Source organism: Rhinolophus sinicus, chromosome 18 (genome assembly GCF_057876585.1).
Source record: "Rhinolophus sinicus isolate RSI-liver-muscle chromosome 18, RSI-T2T, whole genome shotgun sequence".
In the NCBI taxonomy this organism is placed as follows: Eukaryota; Metazoa; Chordata; class Mammalia; order Chiroptera; family Rhinolophidae; genus Rhinolophus; species Rhinolophus sinicus.
Genome location: NC_142518.1, coordinates 117106313 through 117128237, shown reverse-complemented (window position 1 = coordinate 117128237; position 21925 = coordinate 117106313). Strand labels below are relative to the sequence as shown.

The 21925-nt window shown below is 42.6% G+C and overlaps 1 protein-coding gene across 2 annotated transcripts in view; it reads left to right on the top strand.

Annotated features, from left to right (window-relative positions):
- The first annotated feature begins 18866 nt into the window (after positions 1–18866).
- Positions 18867–21925, top strand: part of SLC16A2 (solute carrier family 16 member 2) — a 70144-nt gene continuing 67085 nt past the window's right edge. Inside the window, exons 1-2 of one of the 2 annotated variants that reach the window (XM_074323240.2) lie at positions 18867–19012; positions 20229–20752. In XM_074323240.2, coding sequence (XP_074179341.1) covers positions 20359–20752 — 394 coding nt within the window. In that variant the 5' untranslated portion in view covers positions 18867–19012; positions 20229–20358. Of the gene's footprint in view, positions 19013–20191; positions 20753–21925 lie in introns of those variants that run through there. The other variant, XM_019748000.3, reaches the window with a different exon arrangement.

Below are 21925 nucleotides of genomic sequence, written 5' to 3'. Positions count from 1 at the left end.
CACCTGTCCTGAGAGAACAGAAGCAGAGAATGGAGTCCAGAACCTAAGACCAGTGGAAATACTACACCCTTTCTGGCGGTTTCTTGGCTTGAGAACTGAGCATTGTTGACAGTATTTCAGGTCCTCCTAACCCTTCTCAGCGTTCCAGTCCCAGAACTAGCCAGATTTCAGCTCATGGGAGCCCTATATTTCTGTTGCCTAATGAAAGCGGCTTCATTGTCTGTTCTGATCATACAAATGGCATATATCGTAAAGTATTGTTTAATGGAAATGGAAATAAATGAGAAAGTGCGGATACTATCTCTCCCCCTCTACCTTTTTTATTTAAAAAAAAAAAAAAAACCCAAGAACCAAAAAACACCCATATGTGTACGAGGTTGATACAAAAAAATATATATGGTGAATGTCTAAATAAAAAAAATTATAGTAAAAGGCACATTGCCATTAATCACCCTCAAAATACTCCCCCTCACTTTGAACACACTTATCCCATGTTGTTGCCACTTTCTGAAGCAGTTCTGGAAGTCCTCTTTCCTGAGTGTCTTTAGTTGCGCTGTCATGGCTGCCTCGATGTCCTGAATCAATTCCAAACGTTTTCCTGTCATGGTCATTTTGACTTTGGCGAAGAGCCAGAAGTCGCATGGTGCCAGATTCAGTGAATAAGGTAGATGAGGACACATCATAATGTTTGTATTTGACAGAAATTGCCGTACCAGAAGTGATGTGTGACACGGAGCATTGTCATGATGGAGGATGAAGACACGAAAGAGGACTTCCAGAACTGCTTCAGAAAGTGGCAAGAATGATGGAATAATTGTGTTTGGTGCAAGGGGGAGTCTTTTGAGGGGGATTAATGGTAATGTGTCTTTTACTGTAATACATTTTTTAAATTTAAACATTCACTATATCTTTTGATCACACCTCGTATATATAGCTACATAGCATTTTAGGAATATAAAAAAATATATAGAATGATATGCAAATTCTTAATGTAGGTCACTTATGGCAGGGTGGAGAGTCATGCTTCCATGGAAGGGGGAAGGCAGGGAAAAAATGGAAAGGAAAAAATCCACATTAAAAAAAGGTATAGGGCCGGCCCGGTGGCTCAGGCGGTTAGAGCTCCATGCTCCTAACTCCGAAGGCTGCCGGTTCGATTCCCACATGGGCCAGTGGGCTCTCAACCACAAGGTTGCCAGTTCGATTCCTCGAGTCCGGCAAGGGATGGTGGGTGGGCTGTGCCCCCTGTAACTAGAAATGGCAACTGGACCTGGAGCTGACCTGCACCCTCCACAACTAAGATTGAAAGGACAACAACTTGACTTGGAAAAAAGTCCTGGAAGTACACACTGTTCCCCAGTAAAGTCCTGTTCCCCTTCACCAATAACATCTTTTTTTTTAAAAAGGTATATATGTGGTCACATTTATGAATTCACAGTAAAAAGATGTACACATTGTAGGAACTGAAAACAATATATCAAGGTGTAAGAATTAACTAAAAATTTCCCCAAATCTCAACTCCAGCAATAACTTCTAATAACATTTGGTGTGTGTTTTTCAAATGGACACACTGTTTTACATCCTGCTTTTGCATGTTTAAGGAAAATTTTATTGAAGCATATCATACATGCATAGAAATGCACAAATCATAAATGTGCAGCCTAATGAAGTTTTATAATGTTAATTCACCCCTATAACCAGGACCTAGATCACACTTAACATTACTTGCACCCCAGAAGTCTCCTGTGGCTCCTTCTAGTCATGGGACACCCCCCCAAGGGGAGCCACTCTTCTCAATTCTAAAAGCACAGGTTACTTTTGCTTTTCATAAATGAATTCATAAGCATGTATACTTTTTGTCTATATTCTTTTGTTTGAGGTTATATGTTTTTAAGTTCATGTTCAGAAATTGTTCTTTTTTTCCTCGTTGCCATATAAAATTCCACTGTTTGAATATAACACTTTATTCATCCATTCTACTTTTGATGTACATTTGGGTTGTTTCCAGTTTGGGGATATTATGAATAAAGCTGCCATGAATATTCTTGTACTTTGTTACACATTTTTGTTTGCTATATGCCTAAGAATGTGAGTGTGTCTTCCATTTGCTGCAGATCCTTGACAATACTTGATATTTTGAGTAATTAAAAATCTGTTCTTATGGGGGTGTTCTGGTATCTCCCCTTGCTTTTCATTTGCATTTCCCTGGTTATTTATGAAGTCAAACACTTTTCTGTATGTTCATTGGCCATTTAGATATCATCTTTTGTGAAGTGTCTTCAAATTCTTTCTTCGATGTCTTATAGTTTGCCTAGTACAGGTCTTTTACCTTCTCAGTTAAATTTATTCCAAAGTATTTTTTTATGTAATTGTAGATGGGATTGTTTTCTTAATTTCTCTTTCTGGTAGTTCATTATTAGTGTATAAAATGCAACCAATTTCTGGATATTAATTTTGTATCCTGCTGCTTTACTGAATTTATCAGTTTTAATAGATTTTTGGTGGAATCTTTGGGGTTCTCTCTATATAGTATCGTGTCATCTGCAAATAATGACAGTTTTACTTCCTCCTTTCCAATTTGCATGCTCTTTATTTCTTTTTCTTGTCTGATTGCTGTAGCTAGGACTTCCAGTAAAGTGCTGAATAAAAGTGGTGAAAGTGGACATCTTTGTCTTGTTCCTGATCTTAAGGAGAATGCTTTTAGCTTTTTGCCATTAAAATGTTAGCTTTTTGCCATTAAAATGACACTTCCACAAGTTGTGGATTTGTCATATATGGTCTTTATTATGTTGAGGTATATTTCCTCTATTTCCACTTTTCTGACAGTTTTTTAAAATGATAAATGGATACTTTATTTAGTCAAATGCTTTTTCTGCATCTATTAACATGAGATGTAATTTTTGTCCTTCATTTTATTTATGTGGTGTATGTATCACGTTAATTGATTTGTAGGTAGGGTTTCCAGGCGGGAATTCCTGCCCGTTGTCAGGAATTGTTTTCGTTTTCCTGTTTCCAAATCCTGAGATATAAACTGTTTTCTGTTCTCCACGATGAATCGTTTCCACAAAGTGACTGCTGATACTACCAACCACCTGGGTTCAAAGAACCGATTTTCCCGATTTCCCAACCAACTTTTCTCAGGATTCAGGAAGGTAAAGCGAAAAAAGTTCCTGAGAATGGGTGGGAATTCCTGCCTGGAAACCCTATTTGTAGGTATTGGACGAACCCTGCATCCCAGGAATAAATCCCACTTGATCATGTTGTATGATCTTTTTAATATATTGGTGAATTCGGTTTGCTAATATTTTGTTGAGGATTTTTTGCATCTATGTTCATTAGGGATACTGGCCTATAATTTTTTTTTCTTGTAGTGTCTTTGGTTTTGGTATTAGGGTAATGCTGGCCTTATAAAATGAGTTTGGGAGACTTCTTCTCTTCAATTTTTTTGGAATAATTTGTGAAGGATAGTACTTTTCGGGTAGCACAAGTATCATAATGAAGTAGTTCCCATTCCTTCCTTCTATCCCTAGTATCATTGCTGTCATTCATTTCACTTATGCATAAGGTATAATTATCGAATACTATGTTGCTAATGTTATTTTGAACAAATATTTATATATTAGATCAATTCAGGATAAGAAAATAAGTTTTTATCATACCATCACTTATTCTTTCTCTACTACTCTTCCTTGGGTTTTGTAGCTTTGAGTTTCTGGCCTATATCATTTTCCTTCTCACCGAAGAAATTCTTTTAACATTTCTTCCAGGGATGGTCTACTGGTAACAGATTTCCTCATTTTTGTTTGTGTTAGAAAATCTTTATTTCTCTTTCACTGGATACAGATTTCTAGGGTGGTGTTTTGTTTTGTTTTTCTCAATACTTTAAATATTTCAGCACATATTTTTCTTGCTTGCATAGTTTCGGAATAGAAGTCTGGTGTGATTCTTATTCTTGCCCCTCTATGAGTAAGGTGTTTTTTTCCTCTGGCTTCTTTCAAGATTTTTTCATTATCTTTGATTTTCTGCAGTTTAAATGTGATATGCCTAGGTGTAGTTTATTGGCATCTATATTGCTTGCTGTTCTCTGAGATTTCTAGATTTTTGGTTTGGTGTCTGACATTAATTTTATGAAATTGTCAGTCATCATGGCATTAGATACGTCTTCTGTTTCTTTCAACTTCTTCTGGTACTCCCATTACACATACATTACACCTTTTGTATTTGTTTTCCCACAGTGTTTGATTATCCTGTTTTATTTTTCTTTAATTCTGTTTTTGTTTTGTTTTCAGTTTTGGAAAGTTCTATTGACATATCCTCAAGCTCACCAACTATTTCCTTAGCCATGGCCAGGTTATTACTGAGCTCATAAAATGCATTCTTTAAAAAAAAATAATAACAGCTTTAGTGATGTATAACTGCTATACAAAAAACTGCATATATTTCATGTTTTCAATTTGATGAGCTTGAACATTGCACATTCTCATGAAACCATTACCATAATCATAGTAACAAACATATTCATCACCTCCAAACATTTTCTTGTGCTTCTTTGTTTTATTTGTGGTAAGAACACTTAACATGAGATCTAACCCCTTAAAATTTTAAATGCACAATACAGTATTGTTAACTCTGTACACTATGTTGTACATAAGATCTTTAGAACTTATTCATCTTGTGTAACTGAATCTTTATACCCATTTAACAAAAATTCTCTGTTTACCCCTCCTCCAACCCCTGGCAATCACCATTCTAGTCTCTGCTTCTATAAGTTTGACTATTTTATTTTTATTTTATTTTTTTTAATTAAATTTATTGGGGTGACAATTGTTAGTAAAATTACATAGATTTCAGGTGTACAATTCTGTATTACATCATCTATAAATCCCATTGTGTGTTCATCACCCAGAGTCAGTTCTCCTTCCATCACCATATATTTGATCCCCCTTACCCTCATCTCCACCCCCCACCCCCCACCCCCTTTACCCTCTGGCAACCACTAAACTATTGTCTGTGTCTATGAGTGTCTGTTTCTCATTTGTTTGTCTTGTTCTTTTGTTGTTTTTGGTTTATATACCACATATCAGTGAAATCACATGGTTCTCTGCTTTTTCTGTCTGACTGATTTCGCTCAGCGTTACACTCTCAAGATCCATCCATGTTGTCACAAATGTTCCTATATCATCTTTTCTTACCGCCGAATAGTATTCCATTGTGTATATATACCACAACTTCTTTATCCATTCATCTATCGAAGGACATTTTGGTTGTTTCCATGTCTTGGCCACTGTAAACAAAGCTGCAATGAACATTGGAGCACACGTGTCTTTATCTCTAAATGTTTTCAGATTTGTTGGGAAGTTTGACTATTTTAGATTCCTCATATAAGTGGAACCATGCAGTATTTGTATTTCTGTGACTGGATTATTTCACTTAGCATAGTGTCCTGCAGGTTTATCCATGTTGTCACAAATGGAAATACTTCCTTCTTTTTAAAAGCTGAATAATATTACATTGTATCTATATCTATCAATTAACTTTTTTATCCATTCATTTGTTTATGGACATTTGGGTTTTTTCTCAAATGCATTCTTCATTTCTGTTAGTGTTTTGTATTTCTAGAATTTCTTTTGATTCTTTTTTAGATTTTTTGTCTCTTTGCTTACATTACCCATGTTTTGTTTTTTTAATACTGTCTACTTTATCCAATAGAGACTTTAGCATATTAATCATAGTTATTTTAAATTCCTGGTCTGATAATTCAAACATCTCTGCCATATCATATGAGAGTCTGGTTCTGATGTTTGCTCTGTCTTCTTTTTTTTTTCCTTTTAGTATCCCTTGTAATTTTTTTTGAAACCAGACATGATGTTCTGGGTATAAGGAACTGGGGTAAATTGGCCTTTAATGGTATGGTGGTAAGGTGTGGGGAGAAGAGAAGCATTCTGCACACCTATAATTAGGTATTGGTCTTTTAGTGAGCCTGTGCTCCTGGATTGTGAACTTTACAAATGATTCTCAGTTTCTTCATTCCCTTATGTGGGTCAGGAAGGTTAGAGTGTGCACACTAGAGTTGGGTATTCCCCTTCTTCCAGGTTGGGTAGATTCTAACAAAACCCCAGTAGGTTACACTCTGGTAAAATAGTTTGGAAGGCAAGCCTTGTGAAAAAGAGAATGTACTGGGCATATTTCAAAATGGCTTCTTTGCTGATTCCCCACCAGAAGCACATGGAGATTTTCTTCTGATCTTCATTGCAAGAGCCTTGTAGCGCTCCTGGAGGTAAAAGTCACAGAAGTGTTGGGGCACCTCTATGACTAGACTCCCTGGAGTTTTTAACTCTCAAACTTGTCCACACTGAGCCTCCAGCAATTCATCAATTACAGTTTAGGTTTTCCTACCCCAGTATTAGTTCCCATGGAGGCTTCTGCTTTAGGTTTCTGTTCTGGTCAATGTAATTTTCTGTAGCTGCCTGTTTTTTTGCTCCAATTTGGGGCATCAATTGTTCTTGCATCCTCAATTCTGATAGACCTACAAAGAGTTGTTGATTTTTAAATTTGTTCAGCTTTTTACTTGTTGTTAGGATAGAGTGATGATTTCCAAGATCCTTACATGCTGCACCAGAAAGTGGAAGTCTTTCCTTCATTTTTGAAGGTTTTGCTGGATATGGAATTTTCAGTTCATTTTTTTTCCTTTCACCACTTTAAATGTCATCTCATTGCCTTCTGGCCTCCATGGTTTCTCATGAGAAATTGGCTGTTAATCTTGTTGAGGACCCCTTGTACATATTCAGTCACTTCTCTCTTTCTGCTTTTTTTTTTTTTTTTTTGTCTTTGGACACTTTGAATATAATATGTCCCAGTGTGGATCTCTTTAAGTTTCTCCTATTTGGAGTTGGTTGAGCTTCTTGAATGTATATTTTCATGACTTTCCTCAAATTTGGGAAGTTTATGATCTTTTTTTCCCCCAAATATTCTTTCTGCCTCCTTTCTCTCTCCTCTCCTTCTGGTATTTCCATTATGTGCATGTTACTGCTCTTGATGTTATCCCACAGGTCTCTTAGACTCTATTTTTCTTCATTCTTTTCTCTTTCTACTTCCAGATAAGTTAACCTTAATTGACCTATCACCAAGTTCACTGATTCTTTCTTTTACCTGTTTAAATCTACTGTTGAACCTCTCTAGTGATTTTTTTTCATCTCAATGATTATACTTTTCAGCTCAGGAATTTCTATTTGGTTCCTTTTTATAATTTCTCTCTGTCTTTATTGATATTTTCTATTTGTTTAGACATCATTCTCCTGGTATCCTTTAGTTCTTTGTTCATGGTTTCCTTTATCTCTTTGAGCATATTTAGACCATAGATTTAAAGTCTGTCTACTGAGTCTAATGCCTGAGCTTCTTTATGGACAATTTCTAGTAATTCCTCTTTTTATTTCCTGTGAGTGGACCATATTTTCTGGTTTCTTCACATGTCTCACAATTTTTCATTAAAAACTGGATATTTTGAATATTATAATGTGACAACTCTGGAAACCAGATTATCCCTCCTCAGGATTTGTTTCTGCTGCTTATTGTGGGTTGTTGTTTGCATGTGTAGTGACTTTTCTAAACTATCTTTATGAAGTCTGTGTTCTTTGTTGTGAGTGGCCACTGAAGTCTGTGTTCTGTTAGCTTAATGGTCATCTGGTATTTTGACAGACTTACCTTAAATGCCTGGAGCCAAAAAATGCAAAAAAGAAGAAAACCAAGAAAGGAAAAAACATACGATCCCAATTTCTGCTGATTGGTTCTGTGTTGGGGCACTCCTTCAATGTTTAGCCAGGTCATTTACAACTCTTCCTTAACTTTCACTTTTTACATTTGTCAAGCCTGAAGACCAGCCAGGTGGAAGCTTAAGGTCTTCTTGGGCCGTTTGAAGCATGTGTGCTGCCCTGTTTATGCACATGGTTTTCTTGATTCCCCAGTATGCACAGAAGCTTTTTAAAGCCCTTATTCCCACACATGTCTCCTTCACACTGCTCCTTTCTAGGCTTCTAGGTCTGTCTACTACTTTTGTCAAGTGTTGTCCCATGCTGCTATGGTCAATACCTATGTCTTTAAATGCTTTTGGCAGTAGCCTCCCTTGAAAGCCATCTGAACTCTGTGAACATGCTGAGTCAAGCAAAACAAAGAGGAACCTTTGTGCTAGTTCTTGAGGGAGCCTCCACACAGGTTGAGACCCTTAACACACTTCTTTAAGAGTAAAGTCCGTGTTTCTCCCTCTGGCACTAGCTAATATGGGTGTGGGGGATGGTAAGTGAATGATTTAAAATACCACAGCACTCTCTTACCACAAAGCAGCATCTTCTTTCTTCACCAAATCTTGGTGTTTTAAGTCCCCTTGTTGTTGTTAAGTTTCTAACTAGATTCCAGAGTTTTTCCAAAGCTGATTCTGACAGTTTTTGTAGCTCATTAGTTGCTTTTGGGAAGGATTGTATACCTGGAGTTCCTTACTCCATTATTTTCAGTGACTAATATACCATAATTTTTAGAACACTATGTTTGCCAAAATAAACAGCTATGCACTTTCATGTATCCTGAGGGCTGAAGTGCCTCCAGAATTTCCAAACCAATTTTTAAGGGTGGCAGAAGAGGAGAGGTCTAGGGAACTTTTCTTCAAGCTGTGTTCACAAAGCACATTGCATACATTTGAGAAAACACCAATTGTCAACATCATGTATGTGTGAGAACTGATGAAAATTATGGGGCGAAGTGTTAAATCCTTCTCAGGCTCCTCTTGGTGCTGCTGAAGTAGCAAGCGGTTCTTTGATTGGGAAGCTGCTTCTGAGACTACATGTCAGGATGGGAAGATGAGCCTGGTCAACTACCAATAGACCCTTTTTGAGAGGGACTTGGGAGTCAAGCAAACTGATCTGAGTTTTGGGTTAAGGCCAAGATTTATTGAGCCTTTTTCTATCATTCTGCTCTTGGGCTGAAGAAGGTATATAGCCTAGTCAGGTGTAAAGGCCAGAGCTATAAAGACTTCTCAGGTTCATCCCCACTCCAACTCCCCTAAATCTACAATCTCTAAGGTTTGTTGAGAACCACTATGCTCTGGCACTAGCTGCTCTGAATAGATGCCAATCCAATCTAAAAGAAACTTGATATTCATACATGTTGATATCTATGACCACCAGGGGGCAGCTGGACTTTATAGACTATTCCTGTCCCGCTCCTCCCTCTCCCCAGACTAACTGAATGGCAGCTTCCAAATTTCTTCCCATAACTTTGCCCTAGAGCCTGAAGTGTACTTCAGGAAAGTAGGCAACTTCTCAAATCACCTGACTTAGACAAAGTCATCAAGTTACCCCTTGGGCCAGGAGAACATCCAAGTTTGGCTGTTGTGATTTAGAGTGTTAGAGTATCAGCACTGGGGGGCCCTCAGGGATTACCTGGGACAGGGATTTTTTTTTTTTTATCCTTTTGTTTCTTTCTTCAAATCAAAGGTGCATATCTTTTGGTTAAAGGATCGTGGTGGTGATGGTTGACAGTGGGAGTCCCTGATCTCAACTCTGACTTGTGAATGTGCTAATATTTATTTAACATGTTTCTTTAAATTGGCTTACTTTTTTTCTTAAATAAATTCAGCTTCATCTTATGTAACATCATAGATGTGATGTCTTAGGCATATTTTTTCAAATTCATATTAAAATACATCTATAGCTATTGAAATTTAACATTTGTTTCTGTTAACACCTAACATTGTCTCATGTCCTTGTATTACACTTTGGGAAATGATGCCCTATGGTACCAGAGACACTAAGAGATCCAGAAAGTTAAGGGACTCACCCAAGGTGACAATGACAGAACAGAGACTTAAACCCAACTGCTGGTCTTTTCTTCCTTTCACTGTACCAGATTCCAAGGGTATTAGGAAGCCCCTCCACCATCTAGACTCTCCTATAGGAAGGAATGGAAGGAAAAGAAAAAAACCTATTGTTTACTGAATTGGGGCAAGTACAGAAGCTGTGGCTCAGGAGGGCCAAGGCAACTGCGAGGTACAATGATTTCCTGTGTCTGTCTGGGCCAAGTACTTGTGAGGCCCCATCTTTCCAAAGGCTGGTCTCATTTGCTTATACATGCAACATGAAATTATAGAGCACCTATCATGTGCTTGAGGACACAGAAAGGAGCTCACATTCCAGTGGGTGGAACAGCTCAGTAAACAGCTGATTAGAGTGCTGGGATGTGGAGCACTGGGTGCTATGAGAGCACAGAGGCCATGACCATGGAGTTCTTTGCTTTTTTTTAACCACTGACTTATTTACCAACATCCGTTCTTTTCTCCTGCTACTTCATCTCATTTGCAAACACAGAACCCACCCTCCAAATTCAAATGAACAAATTGAATGTGGCCAGAAAGTCAACTCCAAGAGTTCTGAGCTCTGGGCTGTTGTTCTTTCCAACCTCCTCCCCTGTCCAAACTTGTTCATGAAGCACTTCAAAAAGGAAGTGTTGGAAATGGGTCTATAACTGATTTGTATCGTCTGATTCTGGTAACTCTATTTGGTTTTCCCTAGTTGGATGAGAAGCTGGGGACCCACTCCCACCCGCTTCACACATGTAGCGCTTCCCCAGAAATTTGAACATAGGGATTTTGTTGCTGATTGGCTGGCAGGGCCCTGAGGGCTAACTTTTACCACCATCTCTGCACCCTCAATAGCCTCCCCTAAATCCTAATCCCTAAAATGAAATCTAATAGGAAGAGGGCCTGAAATATTCTTTCTTTCACAAGTACCCCCCTGGGCCCTGAAGCACCTCCACCCTCACCAATCTGATAAATTCATTTGTGGTGGAAAAAAATTTCTGGATGGAGATAAGAAAACCTAGGTACAAGTCTTGCCTTTTTCACTTACTAGTTGAGTAACTTGAAACAAAAGAATTTCACCTATCTGAGCTTCAATTTCCTCTTTGCGAAATGGGCATGATAATCTCTGAACTGCCCACTTCAGAAAATTGTACAGATCAAAGGGAATACTGGATATGAAGTTGTTTTGTGAAGAGCCAATCACAATGCACATGTAAAAGGTTGAGTGAGTCACTTCTCTCCAGGGACTGGTATTTTGAAAGAGCATAATTTAAAGGAAGGAGCCACTAATGCAGCATTTTCAACAGGGCAGGATGGGAGAAAGGGTGGAGGCTCAGGCCACTTTGTTGACTTTCTTATCATTCACTTGAAAACCAATTATTAAACATCTACTATGCATCAGGACCTCTTCTAGATACTGGAGATAAAAGTCCCTGTCACCATGGAGCTGACATTCTAGGAACATGGTAGGGACCTAAGAAAAATAGCTCCTGTTCTTCCAGCCTCGGAAAATGAATCCAAGGTCTAGTTCTGAGCCTCAGGGCTATGGGAGAACTTTCAGTGACTTGATTTAATCCTTCCTATACAAAATTTGCCTTAACATTGATTCAACAATATCAACCATCGCTGAGGCCCTGTGCAGATGTAAAATAAAATGTGTCATGTATTCAACAACAAGCATTTAACTTAACAAATGTATATTGAATGCCCACTACGTGCTTGTCACTCTGTAAATGTGGGGATAGCGAATGCAAAATTAAATAAGGTAGAGTTCTGCCTTTGAAGAGCTCCCAGTGTAGTGAGGGAGGTAATTTACAAAGAGATAGGTCCCATGACACAAAGCTGGAGCTGCTCTAACAAATAGTTTAACCGAGTAATAGGTACAAATAGATGCCCAATAAAAGTGAAATATTATAATTGAGTGCAAAGTGTTATGAGAATTCTGAGAAAACATTTATATGGCCTAGGGTATGGAGAAAGTTTCGTCAAAGAGATGACACTTCTAAGAGGATAAATAAATGTTTGATAAACGTATGAAAATGTACTCAATCTTTTAATCAGGGAAATGAAATTAAAACCACAATCTTATTTGCACCAGAGCAAATAAAATGAAAAAGATAAACAATACTAAGTGTTGTCAAGGATGTGAAGCAACCAGCAGGTGGGGGCAGGCCTTGAGGTCCCCTGTGTCTTTGGCTGAGCAGACTCACGCCTGGTGCTGCTGGCAGCCAGCCTTGGTTCACAGCGTGGTCTCTTCCATCCACCTCCAGAGCCATCACAGGCAGCGACCAATCACAGATTGCTTTGGAGCTCCTACCAGGTAGCCCCAGTCCAGTCACACACAGGCAGTGGTTGACCTTGGTCTTTACTGGAGCCCCTCCCAAGAGGGACATAAAGGGATTGTTCGATAGTAATACAGTCATCATAGGGGACTTTAACACGCCCACTGACATCACAGGTTACATCTTCCAGATAGAAAGTCAACAAGGAAACAGCAGCCTTAAATGTCACATTACAGTAGATGGACTTAACTGATATTTTTACATTTCACCCCAAAGCAGTAGAATAGCCATTCTTTTCAAGTGCACATGGAACATTTTCCAGGATGGATCACGTTAGGCCACAAAACAAGTCTCAATAAGTTTAATAAGATTAAAATCATATCAAGCATTTTCTCTAATCACAATGGTCTGAAACTAGAAATCCATTACAAGGAAAAAAAATAGGGAAAAACACACAAACATGGAGACTAAATAACATGCTGCTAAACAATGAATGGGTTAACAATGAGATCAGGAAGAAATTTAAGGAGACCTTGAGACAAACAAAAATGAAAACACAATGACCCAAAATCTATGGGACACAGTGAAAGCAGTCCTAAAAGGGAAATTCATAGCAATACAGGCCTACCTCAAGAAACAAGAAAAGTCTCAATCAATCTAACCTTACATCTAAAGGAACTACAAAAAGAACAGCAAATAAAGCCCAAAGTGAATAGAAGGAAGGGAATAATAAAGATCAGAGTGGAAATAAATGAAATAGAATCTAAAAAAAACAATAGAAAAGATCAAGAGCTGATTCTTTGAAAAGATAAAGAAAATCTAATCCCCGTGACTATTTTGTAACTGCCAATTTGTACTTCTTAATCCCTTCACCTTTTTCACCCTGTAGCCCAAGCCCCGTCCCCTCTGGCAACCATTGGTTCTCTGTATCTATCAGTCTGTTTGTTTATTTTGTTCTATAGATTCCACATATACGTGAGATCATATGGTATTTGTATTTCTCAGTCTGATTTATTTCACTTAGCATAGTGCCCTCTAGGCTCATCCATGTTGTCACAAGTGGTAAGAATTCATTCTTTTTTATATGTAGTGCCAGGTGGGTACTAGACTAATCGGGGGGTGGGGGTGGGTATCAGTTCGTAAATTATATAAATGTGTAATCACTATGCTGTATACCCAAAACTAGTATAAAATAATATTGAATGTCAACTGTAATTGAAAAATAAATTTTAAAAATGAACTCTCGTTAATAATGTACATGAAGAAATAGTTGGAGAAAGATGCGTACTGATATCTTCAATTTACTTTGTAATGTATTAAAATATAAGATGGATGGAGTAGATCAATGGAGAGTTGAATAGTTGAATAGGACAGATATGTGATAAAGCAAATATAGTAAAATGTTGATGGTAGAATCTAGCGATGGATATACAGGTGTTCATGGTGAAATTCTTTCAGTTTGGTGGGGGTGGGAGTTGAGAAAAAGGAGACAGGGACATTTGTGGGTAGTAAGGTAGGAAAGAGCTCTGTGCTGCTTGGGTTTAAATCAATTGGTTCCCAGGAACCAATTGGAGAGTTGAACAGGGCCCGGATAATAAGGGGCCCAATGTGGCAGCTCAGGAGTTTGGACTTTTACCTCTGAGGTACTGAGGCATAAGCTCAGATTTTTAAGCAGTTTGAATGACATAATCAGAGGTAGTGTGACATGGAGAAATGTCTCATAGTTAGGAGCTAAGAGACAAGGGTTCTGGTCTCACTCACAGCATGACCTTGGGTAAGTGGATTAACATCCTCAGGTCACCTCCTCCATAGAGAGGCCTTGTGAAAACGGAGACACACAAAGAAGTCTATAAATATGTGTGTACTGAAGGAGAAAAATAAAGTACCTCTTCTTTGTCCTTACTCTCCACCCAATTCCCTTGCCTCTGCTCCATTTGAATGATGTTTCCTGCCCTTTAACTGGCTTTCTTTATCTGCAGGGTCAGCAAGTTGTACTTGAAACTTGACCCCTGGGCCCTAGCATGCCAGTCACTCTCCTCTAATTCAGCTGCTGATACTTGATTCTGGCACTAAGGCCCACCACTATTTCATCCTTCTGTCTCTTACTCTCTAGAAACTTCCTGTGCTACAGCATTGGGGTCCTAAATGCCCTAGGTCTGTAGCTATCTTGGAGTCCGGGAAGTCACCTCCAAAGCAGTGGACCAAGCACTGTCTGAGAATGCAGGTACACAATGTCTACTTAGAGCCTTCCCTCTGCTACCCTGAACCTCACTTCACCCTACCCCCAGGTTTCCTTAGGTGTGTTCAGCAGTTAGTGTCTCTACCACTGACCTGGTGTTAGGGGACTTATCTTTCTGGATTTATATGACTCATCTTTTTAGCTAGACTGTGAATTCTCAGAAGGCCAAATGGGTGGGGGCAGGCAAAGGATATTGCAAGGCCAGAGCACTTCCTAAATTAAACAAAAGAAAACAACTTACCAAATGTAACACCCCAAATCTTTTACTGATAGAAGCCTCTCCATGTGGTGAGGAACTTCCAGATCTCTGACATTTCGCTTTCCCCCTGAAGTTTCTCCTTTTACAGGCTGACCCGAGCCTGGGCACAGAACCTTATGCCCCAAAGAACAGATGAGACTAAGTTGAAATGTTCAACAAGACACTAGAAAAGGGAAGGAGATGACAAAAAGGAAATGAACAGCAACAGCATCACATAATCTGGCTTTAAAGATATGGCCTGCTCTTTAGGGTTAGCATGTCCTGGTGCATAATAGTTGCTCAATCAATATTTGTTAAGTGAATGAATATGTACCCACAGTGTAGTGGTTGAAATCACAGACTCTACAGTCACTGTGACTCATACGCTGAATCTTTCTCTGTGTCAATTACAAAATGATGCCTACTATATATGTGTGTGTGTGTGTGTGTGTGTGTGTGTGTGTGTGTGTGTGTGTGTGTCATATTGTGTTCCATAAGGACTTGAGTTAATTACTAGAGGGAAAACTTAGATAATTTACATGTCAACTTAAGTAAGTCCTTTTTTCTTTGTAGGTTTAAGATTTCCTGTCTGTAAAGCGAGGAGACTGAATTTTGTGGACATTCTATGTTCTAGATTTTGGAATTGAACCAATGCCAAAGAACAAACTAGGTGGTTTTCTTCTTTTTCCAATGAAAGCAATCTTCAAACCATCTTGCTGTCAACATTTATTGAGTACTTACTACATGCCAGGTGCTATGTTAGGTGCTTTCCATATTTTATTGCTAATCCTCACAACAAACCTGAAAGGTGAGCCTCGTCTCTATTGTTCACAGGCTTTGTTACATCAAGTGGCTAAAGGTACATATGTATGTAGAGCACCTTCTCTGTATCAGGCATTGTGTTAAGTGCTAAGGACAGAAAAATAAATAATACTGACCCTAGTCTCAAGGAGGTCACAATTTATTTGAGGAAACACATGTAACAAGGACAAGGCCCACCCTTATGCTGCATTGTAACCATACATCTGAGACACCTCTGTTCCAGCTCTACGAGGGTTCCATTTCTCAGGATAGGAAATCTTTCAGCTAGGGTCTAACACAATGTTTAGCACATAACAGGTTCTCAATAAATTTCTCTTAAATGAGAAAATTAATTAATAAAAGGCTTAAAATCCCATTCTATTTCTCTCTTAGATGTGATCAAGAAACCAATCCATTTCACCCTTCCAGCTTTGCTGTTCTATGCTGTCCCTCAGAGGGTTAAGTATTTCCTGTTGCATTCTTTTCTATAATGCTCCTGCTGCTTCTGTCATCTTTCCCCCTCTATGTCTGCTCTAATAATAGGCCAATTATTGAGCAGAATTGCTTCCTTGGCATTCAGGAAGCAGGCTCCATGAATATGGCCAATTGATTTGTTTTTAATGCACCCACTTTGGCCCTCAGATAGGTGTCAGTATTCAAATTTATTTCCCAGTAATATGGGTTCCCATCAGTACTTTCCTGATTATGGATAATAAAACCAAAGTTTTCTCTGCCTTTAGACTTCTTTTGCCACTAGTGGAGCAGCCTGGCCCCTTTTAACAATCAATGCCACTTGGTGCTTGGATCCAAGGTGATTTGGTGTCATCAGAACTCTTAAGTTACCCTCATAGAGATGAAGAGGTAAAAGTGAATGAAGGAGGGAAATATTTGTACTCACCTTCTTGAGAAAGCTCTCAATGCATCATCCATTCTTGAGTAGCTACGATGATTTAAGCACAGGGCAGGGGAATGATGTAAATGACCTACTGAATTCCACTCAAGACAGAAAATTCTATTGGACAATAGGAGCAGCCCAAAGCAAGGAAGTGCCTTTGGCCAGTGAGTCCCAAACTCTAATGTGCAGATCCATAACAATCTGTGAGATTTTTATCAGTCTGCTGACATATGGGGAAAATTGTTGCCAACTAACCTTTCTTGAGAAAGACTTCAGTCAGTAAAAGAATACATCCTTTCTAGTTTCTATATTTCAGTGTTAAAATATCATTTCATTAATGATATGTGATGAAACATGTCCTCACATTAAAAATTGACATGCTTATGTTGGTCCCCAAAGTTTTAAGTATGAGCCAAGCTGAATGAGTTTATACATAGTAGGTGCTCTCTAAAGATTTGTTAATATTGATAATGTTTGTTGAGCAAGTCTGATTTAGAAATTTGTACAGAAATCTTGATTCATCTCAAAACTTTGGCCCTACTTCTACCATTTCATTCTCACCTCACTCTACCTCACTCTACCACCTTGTCTCCTTTATATCCTTCCTTTCCCTTTTCCTCAATCTCAAATTTGACCTAGTGCAGTCAAATTAAATAAATGGTAATTATAATTATTAATATCTGCCACTAAAATATAAGCTCGATGAGGATAAGGACCATTGTATGTTCCCAGTGCCTAACATAGTGACTAGCTGAATAGCTGCTCAATAACTATTTGAGAAATGAATGATTGAAGGACATGATGAGGGCAAGAGGCATGGCCTCCCCAGCTCCAGACTAACCCATTGGTGGACATGGACGGTGAGGACTGAGAGAATAGCAGGAATGGTGTGTAATCCAGTGTGTTTGGAGCTTGACATGCATAGGACAAAAGAGAGGTGAGAAAACAACAGAGAGTGGTGCTGCATACGTTGAATATGAACGCCTTGGAAACAGACACTAGATATTTTTGTGTCCTTGGTATTTAGTACAGAGCCTGGCACATAGAGGTTCTTAGTAAATTTGCTGAACGAATGAGGCTGCTCCCAAACCATAATTTATGCCTGGGTGAGGAATTTTACCTTAAGAGTCAAATGGAGAATCACTGAAAGTTTTTAAAGCAGAGAAGTGCTGCGATTAAAATTGTATTTTAGAGCTGTAATTGAGAGGATTGTTTGGAAGAAGAGACAAGAAACCACAGGCACCGCAGACCTGATTGGAGCCCAATCTAAGTTAACACTATTTCCTTCACTTGGGCAAGAAATGTCAGCATCATCTTTGCTTCTTCTTTTCCCTTCACTACCCAAATCTGTTCTGTCAACTCTACCATAACAGTGGTTCACAGAGGTATCCATTTGTCTTCATCTCCACAGACAGTACCTTATTTTAGATCACCAATATTTTTTTAAACCTGGTTTATTGCTTGGTTTCCTTATGTCTAATCTTTTCAAGACACAGTATCTTTCCACAGTCACCACAGTTTTCTTTTTAAAATGCAGATCTTCAGTGGCTATCTTGTATAGCCAAAATAAAGCCTGCACTTCTGAGCGAGGCATCTAACAACTCTTTGAAGTAGGTATTAACTCCATTTTGCAGATTAAAAAAACAAAAACACCTCCCCCCCCAAGCTCAGAGAGGGAAAACAACTTGCTTAGGCTCACCAGGTTTGCAATGGTACAACCAAGATTAGAATGCAGGTCTCCTCATGCCAGTGTTCTAGCCATTGTAAAGTACCTTCTAAAGAGGGGAGAAAGGGTAGGTATGGCGTGTGTTGCTAAAATGGTAGGATAGTGGTTACACAATCCTGTCTCCGGGTGGGGCACATACCTTGAAGCTCAGACAAATGAGCAAAAATCCCTGTTCTACTTCTTAATGGCTTTGTAGACAACAACTAACTTAACCTCTTAGCGCCTGTTTCCTCACTTGTAAGATAGGGACAAATCATCCCAACCTGAGGGTTTACATTTGCAAGGTATATATTAACTTTGGGGCCTAATTAGCTTTCACTTACCTCTTTCTATGAGTAGACTCCTTCTATGCCTCTGTGTTTTGTTCCTCTTACGCAGGGACACCCCACGGCTACCGCTAGCCTGTTAAAATGCTTCACAGCATTCGAGTCCCATCTTAGCCACCATGTCCTACTGTGATGGCTAGGCCAGATCCTGTCTTCCCTGTCCTGTCACTCTCCCTGGAAGCACCAGGTTCTAGAACTCCTGTGGCGAAAGCTCAGGGAGCCCAAGGCTTTGCTGTATGGAGACCTGCCTTGAATTCCAGCTTGTACTTGACTTGTTCCATGACCTTAGGGTAATAAACGCCTTGACCTCAGGTTTCCTGCCTGGAAACAGCAGGCGATAGTAATTACCTCAGGGCAATACGGGACATGCTCTACTCGCTGGAGCAAAGCCTGCTCTGCGGACGGTAGAGCCCCTGTGATTTGTGAATTTGGCCGATCCCTCCCTCTTAGGAGCCGGCAAGGACCTCCACACACCTTTATCCTTCCGCCCGGCTCAGCCCGCCCTCCGATGCTTAATGACTCGGTGTTGCTGGGCAGCTGGCGCAGCCCTGAGCTGCATTTTCACCGGCCATGCAGTCTTTTCACTGAGCAAGAAAGTTAATGAGATGCTGTGTGGAAAGGGCTTGGCGCTCGCCCGCGCGCTGCTGAAGAGCGGAGTAGCTGGGTAAGCACATCGAGACCTCCTGGTTAGTGCATTAGACGCGCGGCCCTTCGGGAGGCCGAGCTTCCCGGGCTGGCGGGGCCGGCCGGAGAGCTGAAGCTGAGCCGGGCAGATCATCCCTCCCGTACCCCCACCCCCGGAACCCGAGCGCTCTCTGGGGAGCAGTCTCCCCTACCCTCGCGGGGCTGGGCGGTTCAGCGGGTTTCACAAGAGGTGGGCGGAAGGGGGCGTGGGTGGTGGGAAGACATCACCGCGCTAGTGGCTGAGCCCAAATAGCGGCGGCCCAGGCCTGACGGGCCGGCCCAGCCGGGATGTCGGGGGCTTGGGGACCGTTGCCCAAACTGGCGCTCGACCTGGCCCCGACTCCCTCTTACCCGGTTCCGGACACAGTGCCCGGAGGAGCCTGCGCTGAGCTCCGGCTCCTGCTCCCGGGAGCCACTGCACCTCCTTCCCTCCCAGACCCGGCCCTCTACTGCTCCTCTGGGCTCCAGGTTGGCGCAAACAAAGCCCTGATTGACTGCCCGGAGGGGCGGGCCTTACTGCCGGGCCGCCTCCTCTCCTCCGCGCCCCGCCAGGGATTTGCGGGGAAGGGCGGAGGCGGAGGGAGACAGACTGGAGGGGGTGAGCAGAGCTGTGGAGGTCTGAGCCCCCCGGTCTCGACTAGATTGTGCCAATTCTCTGTCCGAAGCCTGGATTGTCCCCGCCAGGTCTCCCCCTCCAGCCCAAGGGGGCACATAGGGACTCCCGAGGTCAGGGTGGGGTCTTTCCCAGGTCAGCTCTCGTGCTGAGCTCCCCGGGGCCACCCTAGTTCCACGCTGCTTCTGAGGAAAGAGGGAGTGGGAGCAAAGGACAGGCGAGGTCTTCCCTAGGGAATGAGTCGATCAATGCCCGTTTGGAGCCTGCGGGGAGGCGAGGGCAGGGGAACAGGATAGTGTGCTCTCGTCCATTTTCACTCTCCCTCTGCCGGGCATCTGGACAAGGAGGGCAGGATTTAGTTGTTTGGAAAGACAGTTGAGGGACGCAGGGACGAGCATGAGAAGCAGCAGGAAAGGCTGGGGAGAAGAGCGAGGCTGTAGCGGCTGCCTGTTGAGGGAGGAAGAAGTGGGGGTGGGGGTAGAGGAGGAGGAGGGGGAGGAGAGAGATGACATGGGAGAGCAGAAGGGGGGTTGGACGGGGGAGGAGGAGGAGAGGGCTCGAGGGACCGTCTGTCGCGGGACAGGCTGGCCAGCTGGGGCGCGGAGTCGGGAGGAGGAGGCAGTGGCAGCGGCAGCTCCTGGAGCAGCAGCAGAAACAAGTAGCAGCCACACAGCGGCTCCTCCGGCCAGAGCCACCACAGTCCCTCGGCCGCGATGGCGCTGCCCAGCCCAGCAAGCGAGGAAGAGAAGGGGCCCTGCCGGGAGGCAAACCAGGAACAGCCGGAGCCGGAGCCCGTGCCGGTGCCCCCACCCGAGCCCCAGCCGGAGCCCCAGCCGGAGCCGCAGCCCCTACCGGACCCTGCACCCCTGCCGGAGCTGGAGTTTGAGCCAGAGCCGGTGCACGAATCCGAGCCCACGCCCACCGTGGAAACCCGCGGCACCGCGCGCGGCTTCCAGCCCCCCGAAGGTGGTTTCGGCTGGATGGTGGTCTTCGCTGCCACCTGGTGCAACGGCTCTATCTTTGGCATCCAGAACTCCTTCGGGATCCTGTACTCCATGCTGCTGCAGGAGGAAAGAGAGAAGAATCGCCAAGTGGAGTTCCAAGCAGGTGAGTGGCCCCGAGCGCCCCACATGGCATTCCGCCGGCCCCACACCCTGGTGTGAGGAGCCCCTCCAGCGCGCGGCTCTCAGTCCTCCCCTCGCCCCTTGCGCTGCTCGGCGGGCTCTGGGCAGCCTTGGCTATGTCGACAGGGTGCAAGACGTCCTGGGGTGGGAGCTGGGACATCCATTGACCACAGCCAAGGAATACACTTTATCGCCCTGGGGCAAACCCAGACGCATCTTTTGGGTTTGAAGTACCCTGACTGTGTGTACTGTACGAAAATATGTGCAGAATGTTTTTGGGGGGTGGATGGGGGTGGGGGGGCGAAGTCATGCAGAGAGGAGAGTTGGGAGGCTGGGAAGACTGAGAGAAACGCCATTCCGCGGATCTCGGCCACCAGTCCCTGTTACTGTCCCCGGAGCGGACGCTTTAGGAATCCTGGTGACTCTGAGTGAACAGTCAAACACATGGCAAGCGTGTGTGTCTGCAGTAGAGAGGAAGGGAGGGAGGGACAGCGAGTGGGGCCGTGCACGCGTCTTTTTGCCCCTGGTGCTTACCGCCCAGCCGGACCCGGCTGTCCTCTGCCACTTGGAGGGAGCCGGCGGATCTCCGTGCCCTCGGAGCTGTACCCCAAAGCAGGCAAGAGGCAGTCTCCTGCCCAGAGAGGCGTGAAGTGGCTGGCCGGCTTCAGCCTTGCCCTCCCTGGCGCCCGGCACCTCTCCGCTGTCCACGGGGTGCCCTAACAGAATGCCGGCCTCTACCCCTCCTGCTTTCGTGTGGGGCTGACTTGGTCTTTTTCCCTAACACAAGCAGGGCGGTGTGTGTGGGGGGTGGGGGGGCTTACCCTCACTCTCAAGGCCAGAGGGTGAGCTGGGAGAAGTCAAGGCCGTCTGCTTTCTCAGCAAGCGATGGCAGAACCCCCCCAACACTTCTCCTGAGGTGTCTCCCTCAAGGCTTGCTTCCTCTGGGGCCCCCTCAGGACTGCTCTACTGGTGACTTTTCACGGTGTTGACCTGCGGTTCCTTCCTCATGCCACCCCAACACGTGCTTATGCTGCTGTCTGAGTGGGCCTGGAGATTATTCAGTGAACACAGAAACCCTGAATTCTGGGGCGTCCACCTGTGGATACCCTCGGCCCTTGGAAAGCCTCTTATCAATCAAGGACTCCGTTTTTCAGTT